Source organism: Rhinolophus sinicus, chromosome 7 (assembly GCF_057876585.1).
Source record: "Rhinolophus sinicus isolate RSI-liver-muscle chromosome 7, RSI-T2T, whole genome shotgun sequence".
In the NCBI taxonomy this organism is placed as follows: domain Eukaryota; kingdom Metazoa; phylum Chordata; class Mammalia; order Chiroptera; family Rhinolophidae; genus Rhinolophus; species Rhinolophus sinicus.
Genome location: NC_142507.1, coordinates 45,132,401 through 45,159,891, shown reverse-complemented (window position 1 = coordinate 45,159,891; position 27,491 = coordinate 45,132,401). Strand labels below are relative to the sequence as shown.

Below are 27,491 nucleotides of genomic sequence, written 5' to 3'. Positions count from 1 at the left end.
ATCAACTCTAATGCATTTTTTGGAGCAAAAATTAATATAAGACCCAGTATTATATTATATTTTATATTATACCCGATCTTATAGTAAAATAAGACCGAGTGTTATATTAATTTTTGCTCCAAAAGACGCATTAGAGTTGATTGTCCGGCTAGGTTTTATTTTCGGGGAAACACGGTAAGTGTTTGGCTAGCCAGCTACAGTAGTTATATTTCTCCTTTCACTGGTGCTGTTTGGTTTTTTATTGTTTTTTCTTCACTCTACTCAGTTTCAAAACAGAAAAGACTACAAAAGAAGGTGAGATTCCTTAGACCTTAAATCTAGGAATCTACCTGGGGGCAGATGGTTCTGCAAGCCACGAAGCTGGACGATGGCCAGTTTTAAAGTGCAGTAGACTCGCTACTTTAGCAGCAGTAGCTTCAGTAAATCAGCTTTTCTGGATTTGAATATTTCCATGTGAATTTCAAATCTAAAACTGGTGTATACTTGGTAACAAATTCTTTTAAGATTATTGATTTTAGATACTCTGTGCCTCTTTAAAGTTCACAAACTGGCAATTGTCATTTTAGGAAATGACAGTGGCTTTGGTTTAAATATTGATGGAAAAGTATACAGAACATAATGAATACTAGTATTTCCAAGGGCTTTTGTAACTCTTCTGGAGAGGGGCAGAGCGTGGGGGGTATGGAGCACAGGTGGGCTTTCCAGATTAGTTTACTTGCACAATTCCAGGTGGGCTTTCCAGATTAGTTTACTTGCACAATTCCTGAGAGTTACAAGAAAAAGAGAATTCAGGAAATCTAGAAGATGGTTCTTATTACCACCATCATTGCCAAGAAAAGTTAGGGCTTTCTTGTTTCCCATTGTCCTTTACAAGGCAAATTAATGAAGAACTTTCTCATCACCTTATCACTTTTTTTTTGGTTAATCTCCCCATCACTTTCAGGCAACTACCAGAGAGTGAAAATAATAGCTAAGCTAATCGGACGGCCACTGTGCACATTGTAAAGATTAATCTCTTAAACTTGAATCTCTTTTAGCTTCTGGACTTCAGTACTCCTTCTCAACAGGAGCTTTGAATACTGTACACCGGGGCCTACTCTACTCATAATTTATTTCTTGAATGAACCCTTTTGTTTATAGCGAGATTTGGTCAGTTTGAAAGAAAATAATATTTAGATACTAATAATACATACATACTGTTTTCTACTATGTACCATCAGAATTTTTAATTTAATAAGGACAGCCATTTGTCCGATGGTGACAGAACTGTGTTGGATCCATGTGTGGTTTTTTTTGAAGTGTTCTTTTTTTTCAAAACTTGGATATTTTTATTTCTTATCCTTGTTTCCCTCTGAATATTTTTAAAGCTTTTTGAAGTTTTAAATCTAATTATGACACAATGGAATAAGGTTTTATTAACTGGATGAGGCAAGTCTTAGTGACTAAAAATTATAACTGCTTTAACTGGGGCAAATCATAGCTGGCAGCTAAGCTCGGAGTTTAATCACGTCCGGCACGTATTAGCTGATTGAATCAGAGCCTGGCGTGTTAAATAGCTCTACCGCTCTACCTCTGTGTGTGGGTGTCTCCCTCTGTGTGTAAACATTCTGAGGCAAATTAATCTTTTTAGTGGTTCTTTGATTGAAAAATTTCAAGTGCTTTTCTCTTTATTCATACTTAGATGAAGGAAAAACTTGTAAAATTAATGCCTGGAGCAGTTCTATTTCATATAATTTTAGAATCCAGATTGTTTTCCTTTAGCAGAACTGAGCTGTTAAATAGCTTTTTATTATATTCATTTCAGTAGAAATTTTAGGAAGCTTCAACTTATATTTTTATCCCACCTGAATCATAGGAAAGTGAGACGTCCCAGACAGAGATCATTAATCTTTAACCTGGGTTATATTTTTAAGGGAATTATTCTCCAGATTGTCAGATTCAGATGTATCCTTAACTATTTGGTTGGTGCAAAAGTAACTGCAGTTTTTGCAATTATTTTTAACCTTTTACCACAGTTACTTTTGCACCAACCTAATGTTTTAAAAATCATCTCTCCTGAGAATAGATGCCTGAGGTCTTCTGCTTCTCCTTTTCCAATGTGCAAAAGCCCTTACTCACACAACAAAATACCCCAGGCTATAAAAATCTCTGGAGCCCCCAAATAAGGGAAAGTTTCAGAACGCATAGTCCCAGAGAAAGTCCCATGACAAATCCATTGAGGGGTTAGGTCAGAAATATTGGATGAGACAGGACCTCATTCCATGTGGACAACAAATTCCTTCCTTCTCTATTTTCTAAATTAGAATTAGATTTAGAAAGTGAGACAGTTATCACAGGGATGTGTATCAACACATTTCAATTAAAATGAGGTATGACTTTGACAAACTTATTTTACTTGATTGGTTTAAAAATGGACTGGCCAATTAGATTATATGGTGAGTATGTTCCATAAGCTGGGCTAAGTCTTTAGTGTCAAAGTTTTGGTAAATATATTTAAAGCACATAGATTACAACATACACTAGAAATTATATTCTTTGTAACTATTAAGCTTAATAACAAATTTTAAATGTCAAATTAATATACAAGAGGGTACATATTGTTTTCTGTCTACACAAAAGCCTGCACACAGAAGTTTACCGCAGCTTTATTCATAACTACAAAAACTTGGAAGCCAAGATGTCCTTTAGTAGGCGAATGGATAAATAAATGGATACATCCAGACAATGAAATATAGGGCTAAAAAGAAATAAGCTATCAAGCCAGAAAAAACATGGAAGAAACTTAAATGCTATTACTAAGTAAAGAAGTCAATCTGAAAAGGCTACATACTATATGATTCCAACTATATGACATTCTGGAAAAGGCAACGCTATGGAGACGGTAAAAAGACCAGTGGTTGCCAGGGGTTATGGGGGAGGGAGGGAGGAATAGTGGGAGCACAGAGAATTTTTAGGGGCATGAAGCAACTCGTTATGCTGCTACAGTGGTGGATACATATCATTATAAATTTGTCCAAACCCATAAAATGTGCAATACCAAGAGTGAGCCCTGGGAATTGACTGAGGGGTTGTTGGAACTGGAACAGGAATGTATAGCTGAAGATGAAACAGAAGAAAGAAGAACCCTCAAGAAAATTCACAGTGAGATGTTTAACAGAAGCTTTTGCAGACAAGCTCTATTGAAAGTTTGAAAACATACCCGGACACTGAAAGGTTTTCAATACTAGAGAGGAATGTTCATGGTACATATCTGCTTACAAGCAAGTCTATGATTTAATTGAAAAAACAAAAACAAGTAAACTACCATGGACATATTTCTGAAAAGAGTGACACCTCCTCAAAGAGTGCCTCAGGCAGGTCCTTAGGACGAATTCCAGAAGAAGGCATTGTTGTCTTAGAGGACAGCTCCCTGCGTGTCATTGCCCCTAAACTCCTGCCGGTGGGACAGGTCGAGGAGGTGGGACACAGGCTACTGATGACCGGGCCCTGTGTAGGCCCAGCCAGTGTGTGCGTGTGTCTTAGTTTTTAACAAAATAGTTTAGACAGTGAAAACATAGAAAAAAGCTTATAGAATAAGGATATATAGAAAAAAGCTTTTTGTACCACTGTACAATGTGTTTGTGTTTTAAACTATTATTACAAGAGTCAAAAAGATAAAAAAATAGAAGTTTGTAAAGTAAAAAAGTCACAGTAAGCTACGGTTAACTTATTGAAGAAAATTTGTTTTTCATAAATTTGGTGTGGCCTAAACGTAGTGTTTATAAAGTCTACAGGAGCGTGCAGTCATGTCCTTCCCATCCACTCACCCTTCCCCCCTTAACTGACTCGCCACAGCAACTTCCGGTCCTGCCAGCTCCGTTCATGGTACGTGCCCTGCACAGGTGTACCACTGTCTATCTTTATACCACATCTTTACTGTCCCTTTTCTATGTTCAGATATGTTAGATACACAAATACTTACCGTTGTGTTACAGTACTCAGTGCAGTAACATGCTGTGCAGATTTGTAGCCTAAAGAGCAGTGGGCTGTACCCTACAGCCTGGGTGTGCAGGAGGCTGTACCGTCTAGGTGTGTAAGTGCACTCTGATCGCACAATAAAGGAGTCACCTGACGACGCATTTCTTAGAACATGTACCCGTCATTAGGCGACAGTGACTATATATCGATGTATGTGCCTATAAGCAATATATTATTGTTTTGCATGATTTAAAATTTTATATAAATGGCATGTGTCTGTGGTGGGTTTTGGAAATGGTGTTCGGCATCCATTACATACTCTTTTCAAGTGTACTTTGCTATATTGCAGCGGCTTCAAAGCTAAAAACTACATTTCCCAGGTTCCCTTGCAACTGTATTTCTGAATCAATTTAAATTCTGCTAGTCAAGTGCCTTTTATGTGACATTTGTAAGGCAGAATTGGAACTGATGTCTCAATGTCTAGTTACTGGCTTTGAGATTTTGAGAAACTGTCATAGGAAGCAAATGCTCTGGAGATAACAGCGGACAACAGCCTCTGATTGTGGTATCTTCCTGAGTTTGATGAGTATCTGATTTTGGCAGCTTCTTATCTCGCTGGCTTCCTATTTGTGGCAATAGTGATATGACATATAGAGTCAAACGCTTTCTGGTTATACAAAAAGGAGCAGCTTTCCAATGGCCTGAGTAGTGCTTTGTAAGAAAGTTTCATGGGTCCAAAGGAACAAATGTTGGGGACCCCTGAGAGTGAGAGCTCTGGTAACATCCTGCTCCTTTGGGTTGGGATCCTGAAGGGTGAATTGGAGGCAAACCCGTTCTCAAAGGAATAGCAACCTAATTTTTGCTGTAATACAGTCTGAGTGGAGCCAATTTGAAATGAAGATGCTAACATACTGTTGTAGGATGAGTTATAATATAGGGTGGAAGCTAGCTTTAAATAAATTAAAGGAGACCTTTACGAGAAAACAGGTAGGCCTACCACCAAACATTCCCATCTTCTCCTTATTTATAAACTAACAGCAAGTTTCAGTTTCTAAACATGCTATTCATTAGTACTAGGTGGCTTCAAGGAAAGGGATAAACTTTGATTTGAAACTGCCATCTTTTGACATAATCTTCCAGCCCATGAAATGGAACGTTTGTGTCTTCAGAATGATCTTTTAGTTTGCAGATTGCTACAGATCTAGTGAGTCAGGTACCCATTTCCTAATATTTTAAATCAGCATATAAATGAGAGAAAGTAAAAAGAAAGTTAAGTACTGAAGAATACATTTTGGGAAAAGGGAAAAACGTATAAAGCCTATCTTAAACTGTGAAACTTTTGTAGGGTGTGTGTTATGTGAACTTTGCAAGCAGAAAAGTAAAACGAGGCATTTAGTTAATTTACAGTAATTTGAGGAATTATCTTAAGTACTAAAACAAGTAGGCTTATTATCTAAATACAAAGGCTACATTTATTGAAAAGGACTTATTTTAGCTGTGGTTCCTTAAATGGTGATGAGCTGTTTTCCTTTAAGCTAAAGTGCTTTATTGCTGATAAACTGTTTTGATTTTATATCTTTCAGATAATTGGATTTGAGTTGCACTTTGGAATTCATCTACACCTAAAATGCCACCAGCGGTTGGAGGTCCAGTTGGATACACACCCCCAGATGGAGGCTGGGGGTGGGCAGTGGTGGTTGGCGCTTTCATTTCCATCGGCTTCTCTTACGCATTTCCCAAGTCTATTACAGTGTTCTTCAAAGAAATTGAAGGTATATTCCATGCCACCACCAGTGAAGTGTCATGGATATCCTCCATTATGTTGGCTGTCATGTATGGTGGAGGTAAGTACCCACTGCGGCCGGCTGCTTTAATGTTCATTAAGCAGCCAGAGGCCCTGTGTTCAGTAACGTTTTTTTATGACTTATTCACTGAGTGCTTTGAAATGTTATTTCATGAAGCTTTACGTCTAGAGTCACATTTTTCATTCCTGTTAACAATGACAACTTTTGCTGTGTTGTTCCACTACTGTATTCTGAAACAGAATTGAGAAATTATGAGGAGGCCTAATTTGCTCCCCCTTCGTATTGTTGAGCCTAAAATAGCTCTCAGAAAAATGACTTATGCACCACTGATATTTCTAATTGCTTTCTGCTAGACTCTTGAGATGTAAACGTAAAGATTTTTAAAAATTGATGTTGGGAGAATTAAAGTAAATCAGGCTAACCTGAATAGCATAGTTCAAAGTCTCAGGTGAAAGCTTTTCATGGTATTAGAAATAAGGAACTGAATAAAATCTCCCCCTTGTTCCTTGTGATATTATTAGTCCTAAAAGCATTTTAGCTGCATGTTTAACTTAAGTTTATCATTCTCTCCCCTCTGTCTTCTTTGACATGTTATGAAGGAAATGTGGAGACGAAATTGCTTACTTAATAACATCATTTAACATACTGTTCATTTCACCTTGGCATATCAAATCACAATTTAACATGTAAAAGGAAACACCCTACCATAGTACTTAAAATATATAGTTATTTAGTTAACAGAGATTCTAAAGCCAAGTGTATTTATTTACTGGGATTCACAATGTCTCATGTTGTTTATTACATGTTTTCCCTTCCGTTAATCTTATATTTTGGTGGCAGTTTAGTACCTCAGATTATTTTCATATATAGCTCTTTAATAGCCAATATAAATGTTTCGTATTTTGACTATAAAACCTTAGCCTGAGGCTTCTGACCTGATGGCCAATTCAACTAATATTTTTAGTCCTCTGCACATATTCCAACTAGGCTAGGTGTTGTGAGAGAGAACACTGGTCTTGAACCTTGCCTTTGGGAGGTTTAGAATCCTATTGAGACAATAACAAATTTACGAAACAGGAATAAGTAGTTGAAGTCATAATTTAATTAAGTGGATAATTTCATTGCACGGAGAAAACGTAATCTGGTTGCCTTAGAGAGAGATGCATTGGATGACTGAGAACAGGAGTGGGAAGACTTTTTTCCGCTGTACATCTTTTTGTGCCTTTTAAATTTTGAATGTAAGCCTGTTTTGTCTATTAAACTAAGTACTTCTTTAAAGAACTTAAGTGCTAAATATTAGTACTTTTTTAATAAGTTCAGAGAAATCAAAAGGGACTTTGGACATTATCTAGTTTCTGAGAGCCAATCACTTTGGAGGCTTTGAACTCCATCTGCCAGGACTTCTCATCAGGTTCTGACTGTAATCGCTTGAAGAAATTGGTATAAATATGACCCAGAGATACTCCAGGTGCTCAGGGTATCTTTAGGCTGACTACAAACCAGAGCTTCACATGTTGCTGTGCCAGCTGCCAAGAGCTTGACAGCCACTTGCATTTTGCATCAAAATTAAGTGATGTCAGTTGTGCTAATTGCACATGACACTTTCTTTTGGGCAAACAGTTAGTTCTTTGTCCTCGCCCAGAGATAACTAGCACATTTCTCTGAGTCTGTGTTCTAATAGGCCTATAAACTGTACCCCTCTCTATTTTTAATGATGGCTATTGGGGCCATCCTTCCTGAAATAACTCGGAAAGACAAATTGCCTATCAGGAGCCTTGTGGCAGAATTCTTACTAAATAGGTTCTTTTGTTTTGATTGGCTCTTAAGTGGTATGTCCCCTCAGAATTATCATCACGTTTACAACTGCCAGAATCCCTTAACTTGTGCATTTGGGCCACACCCTCAACACTACTATGAGCTGGAAGTGGTTTAGTTTTCCTTTTTTCAGTGCTTAGATTCAGCAATACCTACTGATGCTTGTTAGAGTGTAAATATATTTTTCAGAGGAGGAGATCTTAGTTGCCTACTTTGGTTGATTTGAGTTTTTCCTTTCTGTCTTTTTAACGTGAAAGTGTAAATTTACATGTTTTCAGTTCCACAGTGATGTCATCTTAACATTTCTATTTAAAATACTGCAAACTTTACAGCATTAATTTCTATTTCACGGAGTGTGGCAGTATTTTGATCTTTGTAATACAGACTATACTGACTGTTTCATGAGTAGTTTATATGAAAATATTTCATGAGTGAGTATTCTTTCAGTATTTACTTCACCTTACACAAGCCATAAGTTCAAATTATTCCCAAACCATCTGTGGCCTAATTATTTTCATGAAGTGACTTAGAAAGTCAATGAAAACTTCCTTATGCATCTCCTTGGTTGAGCCTGGAGTTTCTCCTGGCAGCCAGTTATTGACCCAGCCCCTTAGAAAGACGTGGTACTCTGCAATACTAGGACATCAAAAGCTCTAATTCCTTTTTGCATACACGCATACACACATGCATATCATAATTAGAATTTGGGTTCTCTGGGGCCAGAACCTGTCTTTTAATCTTAAAACACCACACTGCAACTCTGGATAGTAATAGAATATAAGTAACTGCAGAATTTTCCATAGTGTTTATGGAAATAGAATATGTCAACATATGATCAATATATTCTGAATATGTACATTATATCTATATTTTTAAAAATAGACTTACCATTCTTCTAGGGAGCTTAGAATAAACAATAAGGTCAGAATTTACTATGTTAATAGAAGTGAAATATGATTTGTATGTCTTCTGCTTTATAACTTAGTTCTAAAACTGGAGTACATACAATGGGGAGAAAATGGGCTGGATTTGAAAAATAGACTGGGTCTCACCAGCTTTGTGACTGTGCAAGTTCAAACCTCAGTTCTTTCTTTCCTTCGTGTCCCCTTCCCTACTGATGCATTGCAGTGACCCTTTCTTATTTATAGTCATCTACCGTCACCGCAGACAAGTTGTGTCATGTAAACAAAGTTGTTGTTTCCATAAGTTCATATTCATGAAGTAGAGACATAAATATTCTTGTAAGTATAAATAAATGAAATTCAATGAATGTCATTCAATCTGTAATCAGCAAATAATATTAGTCTACTTAAGAGTTGTGTTATAGCTTTTAAAATATTGTTTGCTTTGGATAAGACTTTCTTATAATTAAGACAAAAATTTGGAAAAGGGGAATTACAGATCATACCAATTTGTGGCAAATAATGAGAGGCCATTTGATTTTTGTATTCAAAAACTGATACATGGAATGCATAAAATCTTTTTCTTCCTGATTCTTAGAATACTTCACTTTTTATTTGCTTCCTTTTCTCACATTCAGGAAAAACTGATATTTTTTAATGCATCTATTTAGCTGAAGAAATTTAATCTGGTTTTCTTAAATAACACTCCATTTCCTATCCTCTTGAGTTGTTAGACCCAAGGACATTTTGACCATTCTCTGACTTAACCTTCTCCTGCAAGCACTGTTTCACAGTCTTGCTATCACAAAGTAGTATAATATAGGCATGGAACCAGGTTAACTCTGAAAGACTTATTCAATTCAGTACCTGAAACATCCAATGTAATTGGAAACAGTTTTAAATTTAGATGTCTTAATTGCAAAATTACTTAAACTTGGAAAAAATAATTATGTATTTTGTCTTTTTTACTTTTTAAAAAATATGACACAAACCACAATTATGATAATATGTAAATAATGCTCTAAAATCATCTCATCATATGAGTGTGCCTGTCCAAAAATTAAAACAGAACTTACTAAATATATGTTGACCATATATCTTAGATAAATCAAGAAGCCTGTGAATACCCATTACCGAGACATTTTCAGCCAGTCTGCCTTATAAGAGAAAGATTAAGGGTAGACTAGTGTTTTATATTTTAGTAAAATCCCATCTAGTATTTCTAGATATAAAAGATACACAATCAGTGTTTTTTTAGCCTCTTTATTTTCCAGTACACGTACCTATGACTATGAAATAATTACCGAAAGCAGTCTTCTTACCATTGCCTTTTGTTGTATCTGTTTATTTGGTAGGACTTGTTATATGTAGTGTCATTAATGCCTTGTGTAGATGTGAGGGGTAGGTTCCTTTCCTCTGTACCACTAAATTTTGGTTGTCTCTTAGGTCCTATCAGCAGTGTCCTGGTGAATAAATACGGCAGTCGTCTAGTCATGATTGTTGGTGGCCTCTTGTCAGGCAGCGGCTTGGTTGCAGCTTCTTTCTGTAAGAGTGTACACCAACTTTACTTTTGTATTGGAGTCATTGGAGGTGAGTTGCTGTTGATTCATTTTCCACTATTAATTTACTGCTGGCTATTTGGTGTTCGTCTTTCAGATCTCTTGAGTGAAATTCCTTCCTTATAGAAATTACTTGATTATCATTTTGAAGAGCTATAAGTACATTAAGAGTACCAGAAACAAACTTTTAAAGAAATTTCTGTGATCCAGTATGTGGTCATTGTTTATTGAATGAATGGATGGATGAAGGAATGAACTGAAAGATGATTGCATCCCTTGTCCCAAGCGTAGTCAGTGGTGGTGGATAAAATGTGTCTGGCAACGTGTTGCAAAGGTGGTCGCTGGTTATTGTACTCATTACCTCTTCCTCTCATGGGGAACAGACTTCTATTGGAGCAGGAGAGAGTGTTAAACATAAATAGGGAATTATCTGGGGGTGGTGGTGGCTGTTAGTTCAGTTGGTTAGAGGGTAGTGCTAATAACACCAAGGTCATCGGTTCGATCCCCGCATGGGCCACTGAGCTGCACCCTCCTTAAAAAAAACAAAAACTATCTGATAGAATGTCCATATATATTTCTAAGTGATAAAGGATCCTCTTAATAATCCCTCCCCCCCTTTTAATAGCCAAATTAAGATAATGAACTGCTGGTGAGTATAATAAAGACTACTCGTCACTTCACAATCCAGAGAATATGACTATTAACATTCTGATATATATCCTTCCAAACTTTATTCTATGCATCTATAACCTTTCATTAGAACAAAAATGGGTCAGATTATGTATGTTTTATAGCCAGTTTTTTTCACTTACTAGATCATGAACATCTTTCCATGTCATTAAATATTCTGATAGAAAACATTTTTTAATCTCTATTCCATTGAACACACACATACATACATACACACATACACACACACACGCACACACACCATAATCTTATTTGACTAGTCTCTTAGATATTTATTAAATATTTAGGGTTTTTTGTTTTTCCACTGTTAGTAAAATAGTATTATGTTAATAGTCCTTTGTGATCGTGAATATTTTCTCAGAATAGATTTGTAAAAGTGAAACTTCTACGTTTTTTAAATACATATAAGTTAACTTCCCTTCCATAAAGGTTATATTTAGTTCTACCACTATATGTGTGAGATAATATACCCTTGACAATAATGGGATATTATGTTTTTTAATCACTGCCAATTAAACAGATGAACAAATCTACTGGTTTTAATTTGTATCTCTTTGATTATTAGGAAAGTAAATGTTTTTATATGTTTGTGGCAGTATATTTGGGTTTTTTAAACAAAAAGAGCTACTGTTGTTTATTGATTTAAGAATAATGTATAATAACTCTACGTGTTAAATTATTATCCTTTTACATGAGAGTTATTCTTCCAAAGTAATTTTTTTTTAAATATTTAATTGTGGTAAAATACACCTAAAATTTACCTTGTTAAACATTTTTACGTGTTCAGTTCAGTGGTGTTACGTATACTCACATTGTTGTGCAAATATCACCACTATCCATCTCTGGAACACTTTTTTTTCCCTAGGACACTTCATCTTGCAAAACTGAAACTCTGTACCCACTACGTAATAACTCCCCCTCCTCCCATCCCCCACAGCCCAGGCAAACACCCTCCTACTGTCTGTCTCTATGAATATGACAAGTACCTCACATAGGTAGAATCATGCAGCTTTTGTCTTTTTGTGACTGGCTAATTCACTTAGCATAATGTTGTTTTGTTTTGTTTTTAACTTTGTATTTAAGTGTGTTTTTCCAGGACCCATCAGCTCCAAGTAGTTGTTTCAATCTAGTTGTGGAGGGCGCAACTCACAGTGGCCCATGTGGGGATCAAACCGGCAACCTTGTCGTTAAGAGCACCGCGCTCTAACCAACTTAACCTGCTGCCCCCAGCATAATGTTTTCAACGTTCATCCATGTTGTAGTATGTGTCAGAATGTCCGTACTTTTTAAGGCTACATAATATTCCATTATACTTACCGGGGGTGCCAAAAAAATGTATACACATTATAAGAGATATTATCTGCTCATGCAGTTCACCTTCGTCAGAAGTGTCTGGATGCTGATAGTAACCACTTTGAGCACCTCTTGTAATTGCAGAAGTCAAACGTGACTTGTATTCATCTTTTGTTATTGGTATATAGTGAGTATTACAATTAATAGTTTTTTCCTTTCTTAAAACGTGTACACATTTTTTTGGTACCCTCTGTGTACACCATATTGTATTTATCCATTCATCTGCTGATGGACACTTGAATTGCTTCCACCCTCTAGGTATTGTGAGTAATGCTGCAGTGAACATGGATGTACAAATATCAGTTCTCAACAAATTTTTTTTTTTTTTGAATCAAAATATGTATTGCACAACTAATCATTGAAATTCTTAAGAGGAACTGGATGCTGCAGCAGCTGCCCTCTTGGGTTTAGGTGTTGTTCCTTCACGGAATCCATGCCCGAATCTGCAGTCTACAATTTGTAGGTGCCTCGTCCGACCAGTCCCGATGGCGTTTCGTCTTGTAGCCTTAGCACTCCAATGGTGCTTTCTCTTCTGCGTGGCACGCTAGCCACATTTGCCACAAGTAGACTTCTGAAGGTGGTAGGCGTTAGAGCCACAGCTGCGGCATAACTGGTGCGTCTTATTGCGACACTTTCCGAATGATGACGTTCCCTTCATCATCTGGCCGAGACCAAAGAGCTGAACAAATCTTTTGCTGTTAAATTTTGAGAAAATTTTTAAAAATTTACCATTTTCCCACTTTGTTCCCTCTTTAAGTGTCTACAATTTTCAGGTATTCAAAATTCTCAGTCTATGATTTCTTTTATGTTATTCTTAGAAAGGTGTTCTCCACTCCAAGATTATGAAAACATTTGCCTGCTTTTTAAAATACGCTTTTTTTATATTTAAAACTTCTGGATGGATGAAAACATTTGACATAAAATGTGAAGAAAGAACTATAACTCTGTTCCCACGTGGCTAGTTTATTTGCTCTTTTATTCATTCTTCAAATATTTATTGAGCAACAAGCATGTCACGTCAGGCACTGTTCTAGGTGCTGTGAGGACAGAGTGACACATTGGGCAAAGGCACACTCTTTCATGGGAGGAGACAGCTAGTATTGCTCAAATATATGAATAAATAAGAAAAATATCAGGTTGTGATAAATACTAGACAAAGCCTCAGAACCGTATTCTGACGGGGAAGGACTGAGTGGTCAGTGAAGGTGAGGGCTCACTGAAGAGAAGATCTTAACAGAGATCTGAGCAACAACAGGCAACTAGCTGTGAAAAGCGAGGGGGAGGAAGCCGTACCCGGCAGCAGGCTTAGTGCGGGGGAGGATGGTCTGGTATGAGGTCAGGGAGCGAGGCAAGGGCCAGGGTAAAGGTTATGAATAGAAAGCCCTTAGGTTTGAAATAGGGGTGTGACAGCTCTGGTTTATCGGTTGAAGCCTCTGTGAATAGCTTAAACATAAATGGCAGGGAGGCAGAGGGGGCCAGGGAGAACATCTAGAAGTTATTTGATTATACTAGCGCTATTTATTGAATAATTCTTTCTATAGTAATTTTTCTTTTTTTCTTTTCTTCCTTTTTTTCCCTTCAGTAATTTAAAATGTCACTTTTATCTTACATTAAACGATTATATATATTTCAGGTATGTTCCTGCACTTTCTGTCCACTTCCACTGATCCATGTAGATTTCCATATTCCTGAGTCAGAGCCACACTATTCTAATAGTAGCAGCTTTTATTTGTAAGTCCATTTAAGTATCCGTTATGGTTAGTCCCACTCCTCCTGCACCACCACAAACTTCCTGGTCCACTCCATGTGTTCTCTAAGTATGTTTTAGCCGTTCTACCTCATCTCCACAGTGAAATGCCCTGACAGTTTCATTGGAATCACATTAAATTAGTGCATTCATTTGGGGAGAACTGACATCTTGTCAACGTGTTTTATTATCCAAAAACGTGTGTGCATGTCAATTTTAATTCTCCAACCCTTCAGGAAAGGTACACAATTGTAGTCATTATAAATTGTACACTTTTTAGTTTTTCGTACTATTGTAAAAGGAAAATTCTGTGTTGCATTTTCTGTTGTAAAACCATTTTTCCTCTATTTGATGATTGTCTACTGAATGCTCGTCTATGATTATAGTGATCCATAGAAGGCGATTTTGGAGATTTGAAAAATAGGCAGTTATTTACCTTTAAATACTATAAATAACAATAAAAATGCCTGATATGTATTGAGTGTTTACTACATGCCAGGCACTGCTCTAAGGGCTTTACGCACAGCAGTGCTGTGGGCCCATTTCACGAAGCAGGCAGGTCAGCGTGTCTGACATCACACAGCCAGTGTGATGCTGGTGTTTGAACTCACTGGTCTGGTTTGTAGAGCTCACACTTTACACCCCTATACAATTTGTCCTCTAATAATGGGGATTTGTGTCTCCTTTCCATTATTTATACCTTTATTTTACTTTGTCCGGTTAAGTGGTTTTAGAGATTTGACATTTATGACAGTATTTGGTTCTTTCCCCTCCTCCCAGGTCTTGGTCTTGCCTTCAACTTGAATCCAGCTCTGACCATGATTGGCAAGTACTTCTACAAGAAACGGCCGCTGGCAAATGGATTGGCCATGGCAGGCAGCCCTGTGTTCCTCTCTACCCTCGCCCCCCTCAATCAGGCTTTCTTCGGTATCTACGGCTGGAGAGGAAGCTTCCTAATCCTCGGGGCGTTCCTACTCAACTGCTGCGTGGCCGGAGCTCTGATGCGACCGATAGGGCCTCCAGCAACCAGTACAGAGAAATACAAGTCTAAACAGACCCTTCAGGAAGCTGGAAAATCTGATGCAAAAATAGTGGCAGGTGATGCAAGTACAGATCTCATCGGAGGAAACCGCAGAGAGGAGAAACCATCAGTCTTCCAAACAATTAATAAATTTCTGGACTTGTCCCTGTTCACTCACAGAGGCTTTTTGCTATACCTCTCTGGAAACGTGATCATGTTTTTTGGATTATTTGCTCCTTTGGTCTTTCTTAGTAGTTACGGCAAGAGTCGGCATTACTCTAGTGAGAAGTCTGCCTTCCTTCTTTCCATTCTGGCTTTTGTTGACATGGTAGCCAGACCTTCTATGGGACTTGTAGCCAACACAAAGTGGATAAGACCTCGAGTTCAGTATTTCTTTGCTGCCGCTGTTATTGCAAATGGAGTGTGTCACCTGCTAGCACCTTTGTCGTCCAGCTATACTGAGTTCTGTATTTATGCGGGATTCTTCGGGTTTGCATTTGGGTGGCTCAGCTCGGTATTGTTTGAAACACTGATGGACCTCGTTGGACCCCAGAAGTTCTCCAGTGCTGTGGGATTGGTGACCATTGTGGAATGCTGTCCTGTCCTCCTGGGACCACCACTTTTAGGTATGTATAGTATGTCTCCCATCCATGCTTCGGTTAACATAAAACAGGCTTCGAAGATTGGGAAGGTGATAGAAAACAGAGACCGGTGAGCTTCTTGATGGTAGAGAGCAAGTCTTTCTCATTTCTCTACCCTCAGTGCTGACACAATGCTTGCCACAGCATAATTGCTCAAATACAGAACTGAATTAAATTGAACCATCAAGCTGACGGGGGAAATAATTTTTTACTAATGGCATTATTTCTTAAAATGTTTTCTCTTTGTAAAACTTATATGCTTATTGTACAAAAACATGTAAAATAGACCCCACCTCTAAAGCACTGGTGGTAATTGGCATGTTAATAATGGAGTTTATTTTAGTAGTAATAATTAAAGTAGTAGTAGTAATAATAATGGCTACCATGTAAGCTCCTAGTGTACCAGGGACCGTCCTAACCATTTTCTGTATCGTCTTATATCTCACAAATCTGAGGCAGGGAGGGACTCTTAGAGTTCTCACCTTATATGTGAAGAAATAGAGGCTTTCAAAGGTGAAATAATTTGCCTTAAATCACACAGCTAGTAAGTGAGTATATAATTTGGGAACTAGTTCTTAAATCTTTTAAATTAATAGCTCAATAGATAATACATAGTGAAAAAAATAACTTAGCTCTCCTTCTGGATGTGACTCATACTTTTGAAAGTATGATTTAGGATGTGAGTGAAGATACATAAAGGACCTACAACTGACTTTTGATAATGCTCTCTTCCTCATTTGATACCCAAATGAGTTGCCAAGCCCTGTCAGTTTTCACTTCCTAAATCTCTTTCCAATCTACCACTTTCTCCATCACAATACCTCCTTATCCATAGTTCCTATCTCCTATCTGGGCTGCTCCAGTAGCCTCCTAACTGGTCTACCTGTATCCACTCTAGCCACCTTCAATCTGTTTATCCTTGCAAATGTAATCTGTTACTCAGCTGATTAGAACTCCCAGCTGCTGCCCATTGTTCTTAGGCTGAAGATCAAATTCCCCAATGTGGCCTGCAGTGACCTTTGTGTCCCCCCATTTCTTTCTTTCTTTTTTTTTATTTTTAAAGATTTTATTGGGGAAGGGGAACAGGACTTTATTGGGGAACAGTGTGCACCTCCAGGCCTTTTTTCCAAGTCAAGTTGTCCTTTCAGTCTTAGGTGTAGAGGGCGCAGCTCAGCTCCAGGTCCAGTTGCTGTTTTCTAGTTGCAGGGGGCACAGCCCACCCTCCCTTGTGGGAGTCGAACTGGCAACCTTGTGGTTGAGAGCCCACCAGCCCATGCGGGAATCGAACCGGCAGCCTTCGGAGTTAGGAGCATGGAGCTCCAACCGCCCGAGCCACTGGGCCAGCCCCTGTGTCCCCCCATTTCTTGATGCTCACCTTGTGCTCTCTGCTCCAGCAGCCTGGCCCTCCTCCCACCACCTGCCTCTGCACCTGCTGTGCTCTGCCTGGATCCTTTCCCCACCCCCTTTCTCCCAGAGAATTCCTAGCCTCCTGTAAGTCTTAAGCTTACCTGTTAAGAGAAGCCTTCCTGACCCTACTTACTTGCCACAAACCCCTGTTTTCTGCCTTCAAACCTTCCTCGTAGCACGCATCACAGTTGATGTAATTATTTGACTACCATCCCTCTTTTCCACTAATCTGTAGCTATTATCTCTTTTGCTCACCCTTCTCAGGGCCTAGCAGACCCAGTCTCGTGTATGTAGAGGCTCAGTCAAGACTGCTGAGTGAATGATGCCCCGAGTTAGAAAACCATATGGACTCATATTTGAATTGGTTATATTAAGTCCTTCGTAGGTGTAGAATAGGGTTGTCCAGAGTTTATTCCTTGAGATACAATTCGATGACATGCTAATAGATTGCTTTAACAAGGATTTCATGGCCTGACGAAAGCAGTTTGGAAACACCAAGATATAAGTTTATTACCAGATCTCATAAAGTCTTTAATAGAAGATACGCCATTTCCCAAGATAATCTGACTTTGGAAACATTAGGGAGCTTCCAGTAGCACAGTGGTTACGGCACAGGCTTCCAAGTCAGGCTTTCTGGGTTCAAAGTCAACCTAGTTCACTTGCTATTATTATCTTATACATATTTCATAAACTATCCATATGCTATTTCACTTTTTATATTATACATACTATATACTACTATATTAGCTTGTCACTTACTAGCTGTGTGACCTTGGACAAGTCACTTAAGGTTTCTGCAATATACAATGGGAATGATAGAATCTGCCTGTTGTGAGGATTAAGCACTCAGAATGGATCCCAGGAATTGACTGCTGTTGGTAACTTTTTAGCCTAAATGAGTGTTCACAGGATCGCTCTTTGGAAAATGCTGATGTCAGAGAACGAGCACGGGCCTGGAAGACTGGAATTAGCTCTGTGACCTCGGGCAAGACTCCTACACGTCTTTCGAGAAACAATTTTTTTCCACTGTGTATTGAGAAAATTGATTATAGGTGATCTCTAGGTATTTTCCCAATTCAAATTTGCCAAGATTTCATTATTTTCAAGTTGCTGAAAATAACAATATGCAAGGCCATCCAAAATCAAGTATGACACCATAAACAAAAAATCAGGTCATTTTTAGCAGTTCCTTTTAAAACTAATTGTCATTTGTGGGCTATTGGAGGATTCGGTTGGTATCTTTCTGAGTGGATCCTTCAGCTTTATTTGGAAAAGGCTCTCCTTGTTTATCTTTATGCACATAACTGTTTTGATGGTTTTCCAGGTCGTCTCAATGACATGTACGGAGACTACAAGTACACGTACTGGGCCTGCGGCGGGGTCCTCATTGTCGCGGGAATCTATCTCTTTATCGGCATGGGCATCAACTATCGACTTGTGGAAAAAGAACAGAAAGCAGAGAGGCAGCAGAAAAAAGAAAGTAAAGAGGAGGAGACCAGTGTAGATTTTGAGAAGCCAAAAGAAGTTACGTACGCAGCCGACGCTCCAGAGCAGAGCGGCTTAGCAGGAGGCCCCAAGGAGGCGGAGAGTCCAGTCTGAACACGTAGGGCCAAAGGGTAAACGGAGCAGCTTGCGACCCACGCTATCTGAAAATGTTCTGCTGGCCTGTGATCTGTCTCCCAGTGGTGCTCAATGCGAATACTGGACATTTGTGTGGAAATCCTCCCAGGTGTTCCTCGATGGAATTTTTGTTTCACTCCTTACCAGTAGCCTCAATTAAAAATACCATATCCTTTGGAGACGGAGTGGTTGACAAAGAGTGAGGAAAGGAAGTCGGGTATTTTTTTTTTTTTTAATCTTAGCTTTTAACAGTGTCATGAAGATTGTAATATGTGCCTTAAGTTTTAGTCTTTAGAATCTTTAGGGAGCCTTAACTTTTTAAACCATTCTGCTGAATTCATCTATTTTAAGTGTTCCGTTACAAGGAAAAATAATTTGTTTGATGCAAATCTAAAATTTAATATTAATCTTGCTTCCCTGTTATTTGTAATACAATGTCAGACATGATCACTGAACAATTTATGGATAGAAATATTGGTTGAAAGTTGGGGATTTTATGAAATCTTGACTAAAATATTTCCCTTGCATCGATGGTTGCCTGGCATATGTGCCTGCTTGCTATATATTTAGGAAACTTAAGGCATAAAATTTTGGAAACATCTTGGCTGTTCCAGACACGTTGTACTCATCAACACCCCTCGGGTATCTTTTCTTAGGATGGTTATTAGAAGCTAAGTTCTTGAGAGTTGATTTCATTAAATTACTATTTTTTGCACCCCTTTTTACAGACACATTTTGAGTGGTTATAGATCATTGTCCCTTTTGAGGTCAATTAGTATTATTTTTTTCAGTGTAAAAGTTAGTATTAAAATATACAAAACTATGTATTTGTGCCTCCTTGGTAAAGATAACATATCTAATTAAATGCAGACATATTTCAAACAGCAGCTGAATTCAGCTTAGGTTTTACTAAAACCTCAGTTAAACTGTGAGACTGGGAATGGTTTTGTTGTTGTTTTTCCTGAATTTTTTTCCCCTTTGATTCATAGAAGTTCCATTTATATCTGTGTGTAGCTTAGAGCTGTGTGAGATATTCAATCTTTGTGTGTTTAGTTTTTTTCATTTGTGTTTTTTGTTTTTGTTTTAATGTTTGCTAATTACAGAGAGCCAGAGAGATTTGGCCCCAGGCAAACCTGTAAGGATAAGATTGGGAAATTGCTAAGTATTTTTAGTTCAATAAACTGCTTTTCTTTTTCCCCCAGAGGTCTTGAAGAAAATTAGAATTATTGGACACATTCTTACTCTCCAGACAAACCTAAAAACTTTGTGACCCCTTTCACTTAACCTGAAAAGTAGAGAAATGCATTTAGTATAAGGATAGGAGGGAAGATGGACCAGAATGAAAACTAATATTTTTTTACCTACTATCTTTTAAATTGAGGCAGAGTAATGATAGACAGTCAATGAATTATATATTCAATGTATTTTAAAATATTATTGTAATTGACAGGGTGAAAGTATAGATTAAAAACCTTGTAAGAGGCTGGCTTTTCCAAATAAAAATTTTTTTTTTTTTGAAGAAATGTTTCTTCCTCCAGATGTTTTATTTGAGAAAAATATTACTGTGTTCATTTTTATTATTAAGATTTAATTTGACCTTTGCTAATATTAAATTTAATCATTCAGCTTATGTGCTTTGGGCTTTGTGTACATGACTTATTTTAAATTGATTTTTTTCCCCTTTCCTCTTCTTTAAGGCAAGCAAGAGGGGAATTTTGAAACAACCTCTCTGAAAGCATCCAGAGCAGTTAATCGTAAGGACACAATGAAAAGTCCCTTCCCATGCCTGAGTGTCATGGCAGATGGACGAGGCATTTACAGGAGAAGCCTGCTGTGACTTGGCAGGCTGGCTCCCGTTTGGACTCTGCCATTTTCCATGGACCCGAGTTCATAACCTTTATGTGCTTCTTTCCCCTTCTATAAAAACGACGATCACCATCAGTGAGGAAATATAAGGAATTATGGGAAAGAAGAACTAAATGGAGCTATGTGTAGGCTTAGTTTCCCCCCATCCCAATTGTTGAGCTCCATCCACACATAATCCCTTGCTTGGTCTTTGTTCATTAACTGAATCTTGTTGGTAAAGTGAGGGGTTTATGGTGCAGAGTAACCACCACTTGTTAGAAGGAAGGGTTCCGAAGTTGCTGTATTCAGAAGCAAGGGTTCAAAACTGGAGCTAAACCTTTTATCACCCAGTCCAACTGAAGATACAGGCATAAGGGATTTATTCAAGATCAATGTTGGTAACAGAGCCAACACTAAAACCCAACACGGGCCTACTCTGCCATCTCCTCCTTAACAATCAGCTAATCCTCTGTGTTGCCATGCTGTGCTCTACAATGGAAGCACCTAGGCTTTCTAATCCAGTCTTGTCCCTTACTCCATGTGAGGACTGAGTTTTATTTCAGTTCACAGTTTCGGTGACTGCTTTGGGAAAACGTATGCATAGAGTACTTGCCTATCTTTGTTTTTCTCGACCCCACACCCTCTGTAAGCCACAGAGAGAACATATACAGCTCGTAAACAGCTCTGGTGCCCAAAAGGGTTTGAGTGTACGGTTCAAGAGTGTACGCGGAAACAGTCCACGTCAAAACTGGAAAATCATTTAAGGACGGATAGGCTAGAAACTGCCAATGGTCCTGGTACCAAATGAGACTATTATCATGTTATATTCAAGTCTACCGAGAAATTATCTTAAGTAGCCAAGATAAATGAATAATTTCTACAAAAAGTATTCAGGAAAGGACGACCCTGACTTGCTAGAGGAAATTATGGACAATTCAGAGAGGTATTTTATCCCTGAATTAATCACATTGATGAATAACCTGGATTCCTGGGTTGCCTGAACTTACTATTTTATGTTTGTACCATAGAGATACATGTCAATATTTATCCTGTATTTTAAATAGGAAAAATATTGTTAAAAGCCATTTAATATTTTTGTATGACCCAATGTTTTAATGTATTGAATTTCAGATTGATAAACTGGGTATTGGTTTGTCTGAAAAATCCAAATATCTGGGTTTTACCTTCCCTAGCAAATGGGTCACAGTATGATAAACTTAATAATCAGGTGTGTCTCCTCCCCCCACCCCCCTTTTGGTTGGAAAGATGAGGAAGGGTTAACAGTAAATTTCCATCTTTGCAACATGGCTTGTTTTAATAATCAGGTCAGACACTTGCCTAGAAGACATGAAGAAAGAGGTTAATGATAGGTATTCTTTCAATACCTGACAGGAAGTGATAGCCCGAGCTTGTCTGACTTGCCCAAAAGTGAGCAATTAAGCCAAGTTGCTTCAGAGTTGAGAAGCATCTAAGGGAGTTTCAAGCACATCGCTCCTCAAATGTTCTAGCTTTATTTTTAGATCCAGTCATCTTTCCTCCATTCAGCTGAGGCCATAGTGACAAAAGCATTCAAATCAGAGTAATTGGTAGAATATCTCAGTGGAACAGCAGTTGATTTACTTATTTTTTACTGACGTTACTCTGACCTGCTAGTGGAGGCTGGGATAGCGAGCGAAGCGACCAGCCTGCTCCTGGCTGCTTAACAATGGAGGCTGCCTCGGTTCAAACAGGCTGTGTGAACCTCAAACAAGTTACTCAACCTCCCTAAGCATCAGGGTTTCTTCTTCTGTGAGGTGTTAATAATTAGCGCCAACCTCCCGGGGGTTGTCATGAAGGTTAGCTGATAAGTGACATCTCCTGTGAAGCAAGGGCTTAATAAGTGCAAGCATCTGACTTTTTTTTTTAAATCAAAGAAATTAATACTTGGGAAAATGAGCTCTTCTAATTTCCAAGATGGAGCCTTACTTGGAGAGGATAGTGTGAGAATAACTCTTGAAAAATATTAGCTGAATGATCAAAGTTTCCTTTTTGACCAGATCCTCCTTTCGTCTTATAAATGCAATAGTTTCTTGGTAAATGAATGGACGAAACTAACAACTCACAAGGGTGGTGCATATATGTTCCGCTCCTGCAGTCCCAAAGCCCTTCCTCTCTCTACTCCAACGTACACGGCCTCCGTACACGGCCTCCGCAGGAAAGACAAGCCCGACTAGCAGATAAACTTCCCCCTCAATATCTCTGAGTCTAAACGAGAACAAATATAACTAGTAACTGATGGCGACTAACGTTCTTTTTCCCTAGTAATGTCCTTAACTTGAAAGACTGGTAAGGTTTCTATTTTCCCTACTCCATTGATAACATGATTTAAATTATAAATTATCATCAGTTGGTGGCTGAATAAATGGGCTTAACATTGGCAAACCAATTTCATAATCTTTGTCAAGTACCATGAGTTCACATCTTTTTCCTAAGAATTCCACGTTTGGAATTTATATCAGAAAATTACGACTGTCTTTGAAATTATCCGTTTATTTGAAAAATCCTACAATGTGTATCAGTAACTACTTAAATGGATGGTATGCAGTTCTTAAGAGATAAACATGGTACAATGTTAAATGAAAAAGCAGAACACAAACTGCCATGATGTGTGTCTACACATATGCATAGTGCACGGGATGAAAAGGACACACAAATAACGCTAATCATTTTGTGAGCATAGTAAAATTCGAGGTGACTTTTCGAGAAAGTGAAGCTGATGATTATTTATAAGTGGGTTATTTTTTCCTGCTTCAAGAGCTGCGTCTGATGAAAAGGAAATGAATGTGACGTGGAAGAGCACAGAGCACAATGGTCTCAAGTTAGGATTTCATCATTCAGCTGCAAGTGAATATTGAACTTAGGAATTAGGAAGCCAGAGCGTTCAGCAGTTCCCCAAGTCAGTTACCATTGTCTTAAACAGAAGTCAATATCAGAAAAAAATACATGGACGTCACAAAATGCAGGAGGAGTATTTGCTTGTCTGCCCAGCAATCATTTGTTTATTTACCCACAAGCATTTGCCTGGCCCTTCCTACGTCCTAAGCATTATTCCTGGGCTTTGAGAAAGACACTCAGTATGTCTTCCCATTGTTAAAAAACACAGACAAACCAAACTGGAGTCGCTTTTGTTAAGCCCCATCACCAAACCAAAACTTAATAACTAACCTAACTGCAGGTTCGGCCTCTCCCAGAAGTGGAATTTTAATCCAATCAGGAATTTCCTGATCAATGTTTGTGGGGTAAGCTGCCTGATAAGACCCGTCTTCCCCTAAGAGGTGTCCTTGCCTGAAATCCACTCTGAGCTGTTCATTCCCACCCTCTGTGCTTAGAAAACCTTCCATTTTGTACAACTCATCTGAGCGCCCTTTCCGTTGCTACATGGGATGCTGTCAGATTCACGAATCCCTTAATAAAGCCCATTGGATCTTCACATTTATGTGGTTGCATTTTGGTTTTTTTTAACACCATGCATCTTACAATCTGGCAGGGGAAGGCAGACAGTGAACAGCAAGTTATAAGGAAAACAGCGGTCTTCACAATAAAGCAATGGCTGTAAGATCAGCCCTCATTAGTTCATTCACCTAAACCGAATGTTCGGAGCACCTTCCACGTGCCTGACTGCTGGCTGGACGGGATGTAACTGAACAGAACCCAGTTCCCGGCACCCACAGCTTCTAGGCGAGCGGGGAAGACGTAGTGAGTGCTGGGAAGAACTTCACATAACCCACCGGAAGGCCTAAGAAGAGCCAGAATACATTGAGCAAGTTCATTTCTCTGAATCTCTGGTGAAATAAATATAATAAAACTTGTGAGGATTAAGTGAAAGGACACCGCATACTGTTGCCTGCATAGTAGTGGTGTATTGAGCACAGAATAGTTTTCAAAGTCAAAGCTGAATCTGCTTGAATATTCTGCAATGCAGAATAGCAAGTATCAGTCAAATCATCAAGAACAAAGAAGAGCTGGTAGTATTTGTATAGCTCATGAGAGTTTACAGAGGCCCTTCGAGTATATTCTATCATCTGATGCCTGCAAAATCCTGGGGGAAGGGAGATAATGAAAAATACTAACGCTTTAGCTGGGCCTTCATCCTAGCAGGCCACCTCCCCTGCTGTCAGAAGAGCACAGCAAGACTGCAGACCGTTCAGTGGCTGGAGCTGAAGGGTACAGTGGATGGGAGTTGGAAACACACAAGAGCGGAAGAGGCCGAATCCTGGGTAATCTGGAAGGGTGGTTAACGACCCATCACTACGGCACTGCACCAAAATGAGTAAAACGGTCCTATCCCCAACCAATTCACAATCTTACAATGCTTTTCCTTGGCTTTGGAATTCATAACATGGTTTCTTCACTTGTGGATTTCTTTTCCTAATGTGCTTTACTGATTCCAGAATTAAAAGTTTGCATTTCCTGAGCTTACTCTGGCCCGGTCCCAAGAGGAAGTGCCCAGCAGTCATTAAGCCAAGAGGGGAACTGGGCTGGGATTTAAAAACTCACCTGGGGTGCTGGCAATCTGCACGTGCTGATTCTCAAGAGGTTCATAATGGTTGTTGTCACTAGCTTTATCTCTTCCTTTCTCATTTTTTTTTTCGTTTAAGGCCAAAGAAAAGGGCCTGAGTACTTTTATGCTTTTTATATGCTTTTCAGAATGGGAGCAGGAGACACTTTTTGATAACAACCCTTTTCCTTTAAATTCCAAGTAGTGATGTTTCTCAAATGCTACGAATGAGCAAGAACAGCCCGCAGCAGGAGCTTTTTCTGAGCGAGGCACGTGGAGGGCTCCTGAACTTCCACCTGTGCCCCAGCCTTTCCCCATGTACCCGTGTATTTCATCAGTTGCCCAAACGTGTAGATTAAACTGCTAACTGTTTCTTCTTTCCATCCCCTCCTTTTTCCCTGCCATAGGCTTGGTTTCTAACAGCCTCCCTACCTCCATTCTCACCACCTCCAATCCTGCCTCAATGCTGCTGCCAAAATGATTTCTCTAAGAAAAACAAATCTCAGCTCCTTTTATAACTTTAATAAAAGCGATAAAGATAAAACTAATAAAACTCATCTAATCATGTCACCCCTCTCCCTGAAATCCTATAGTTGGAGGAGCAAGTCCGAACTCCTTTGCGTGACCCCAGTGCCCTTTGGATCAGCTCCTTAAACCTCCTCAGGCTTATCTCGCCAGTCCTCGGCCCACATCCTGCTCTCCGGCCCAACTGAATTTCTTAGTTCCTCTCATGCGGGACTTTGTTTCAGACCTCTGCCTTCTACAGGGAACTCGGGCCTGGAAACCCCGTCCTCCTTTCTCCACACCAACTCCTATTCATCCTTTGAAACTTGGTTCGTGTGTCCTCTTACAGGAGACCTTCCTTCCCTGATTCCCCAATTTGTTCTGATTGCCCTTATACCTTTGTGTCAAATCCCAGGCCGCTGGGTATAAATTTCAGATAGGCACTTACTGAGTCTTTAGGCAAGTTACTTAATCACTAGGCCTCAGTTTCTACATCTGTAAAATGGAACTAGTAATAGAACACCATACAGGGTTTCATGAGACTTAAATAAGGCAACAGCTATAAAACCCTCAGCATAGTACCCGACACAGAATGCTCAGTATTATCACTGCCTCTGACACAGACAGCTCCCACCACTATTAAAGGGTAACTGTCAAAATGGTAATAAAATCATGACTCTCATGTAGGTAAAATAAACACATTTATATAACTCATCAATTAAGGTAGGACCCAGGCAGATTTTACAACTGTTTCAAATGAGAATTTCATTTCCGGAGGTTTATTCTCACTACCGACTAAAATTCCTTTGACTCACCGCGAAGACAAACAGTCTGCATCACACATCAGACAGGAAACATCTGCACCCTCATCAGCCCTCCACACGTGAACATCCATCTCCGCAGTTATACAACCACCCGGCAAAACACAACACAGATTCCTGCGGAATCAGGTAGCACGCAGCATTCCTGCAGGGAGAGGACACCCAGCAATCCTTTGCCCATTTTAAAGTCTTTCACAGTTTTTCCTAGAACCGCAGTGGATTGTACTCCTTTGTTTGCTTTTCGAAACCCCTACTGGTCTGTGAGCTGCTTGAGATGAAGGAACAACACGTACAGCGAGAGGTTCCTTTTGACTTTAGGAAGCTTCTGCAGGAAGTGACATTTGAACGGGGCAGAGAAAGAAAAGGCTACATTTCTCCTAGAGAAGAGCATCCAGAGAGAGCTGTGTGGGGCCACAGCAGAACTCACTGGCAAGCATGGGCTAGACACGGAGTCTGTGTCAGGAAGATAAAAAGATGAACGAAGTCTGGTCTCTGTTTTCAAAAACCTCTCAGTCTGTTGACACCATAAAAAGAGATCAGGGGCCAGCCCGGTAGCTCAGGCGGTTAGAGCTCCATGCTCCTAACTCCGAAGGCTGCCAGTTCGATTCCCACATGGGCCAGTGGGCTCTCAACCACAAGGTTGCTGGTTCAATTCCTCGACTCCTGCAAGGGATGGTGGGCTGCGCCCCCTGCAGCTAGCAACGGCAACTGGACCTGGAGCTGAGCTGCGCCCTCCACAACTAAGACTGAAAGGACAACAACTTGACTTGGAAAAAAGTCCTGGAAGTACACACAGTTCCCCAATAAAGTCCTGTTCCCCTTCCCCAATAAAATCTTTAAAAAAAAGAAAAAGAAAGAGATCAACGCTTACAACAGAGAGTCATGAGGGCCCTAAGAATCCCCGAAACCAAACTTCAAGGACGTGAGGACAGAGCGTTTCCCAAGCCCAGGTCTGATGAGGGGCCTGACAGGAGAAGCCTAGAGGAGAGGCCTGTGAGTCAACCTCGGAGAAATGAATGAAAAGCCTCTGTTCTACTCCCGTTACCAGACCCCTTCCCCCCTTCCTATGTTTTGCTGGACTTCTGCTGGCAGATGGATGGCAGTGGAGAATTAATGTCTGAGTTCCCTCCGATATCTTGGAACGGAAGTCCTCATGACAGGCCGGAGAACCCTGCAGCACACCTGAAGTCTTGCTTAGGCAACCAGAGCACTTCAAGTTACTGCAAAGAAAATGGTGTTCACCTGCTGAACAATGGTATTTTGAAAG

At 39.3% G+C, this 27,491-nt stretch overlaps 1 protein-coding gene and 1 pseudogene across 1 annotated transcript in view; one reads left to right on the top strand and one right to left on the bottom strand.

Moving 5' to 3' along the window:
* SLC16A1 (solute carrier family 16 member 1) overlaps positions 1 to 23,833 on the top strand; it is a 36,017-nt gene extending 12,184 nt beyond the window's left edge. The window contains exons 2-5 of the mRNA XM_019730400.3: positions 5,541 to 5,801; positions 9,926 to 10,069; positions 14,609 to 15,475; positions 18,222 to 23,833. Coding sequence (XP_019585959.1) covers positions 5,585 to 5,801; positions 9,926 to 10,069; positions 14,609 to 15,475; positions 18,222 to 18,496 — 1,503 coding nt within the window. The 5' untranslated portion in view covers positions 5,541 to 5,584 and the 3' untranslated portion in view covers positions 18,497 to 23,833. The remainder of the gene's footprint in view (positions 1 to 5,540; positions 5,802 to 9,925; positions 10,070 to 14,608; positions 15,476 to 18,221) is intronic.
* On the bottom strand, positions 12,449 to 12,742 carry LOC109446717 (large ribosomal subunit protein eL37-like; annotated as a pseudogene).
* Positions 23,834 to 27,491: the final 3,658 nt, after the last annotated feature.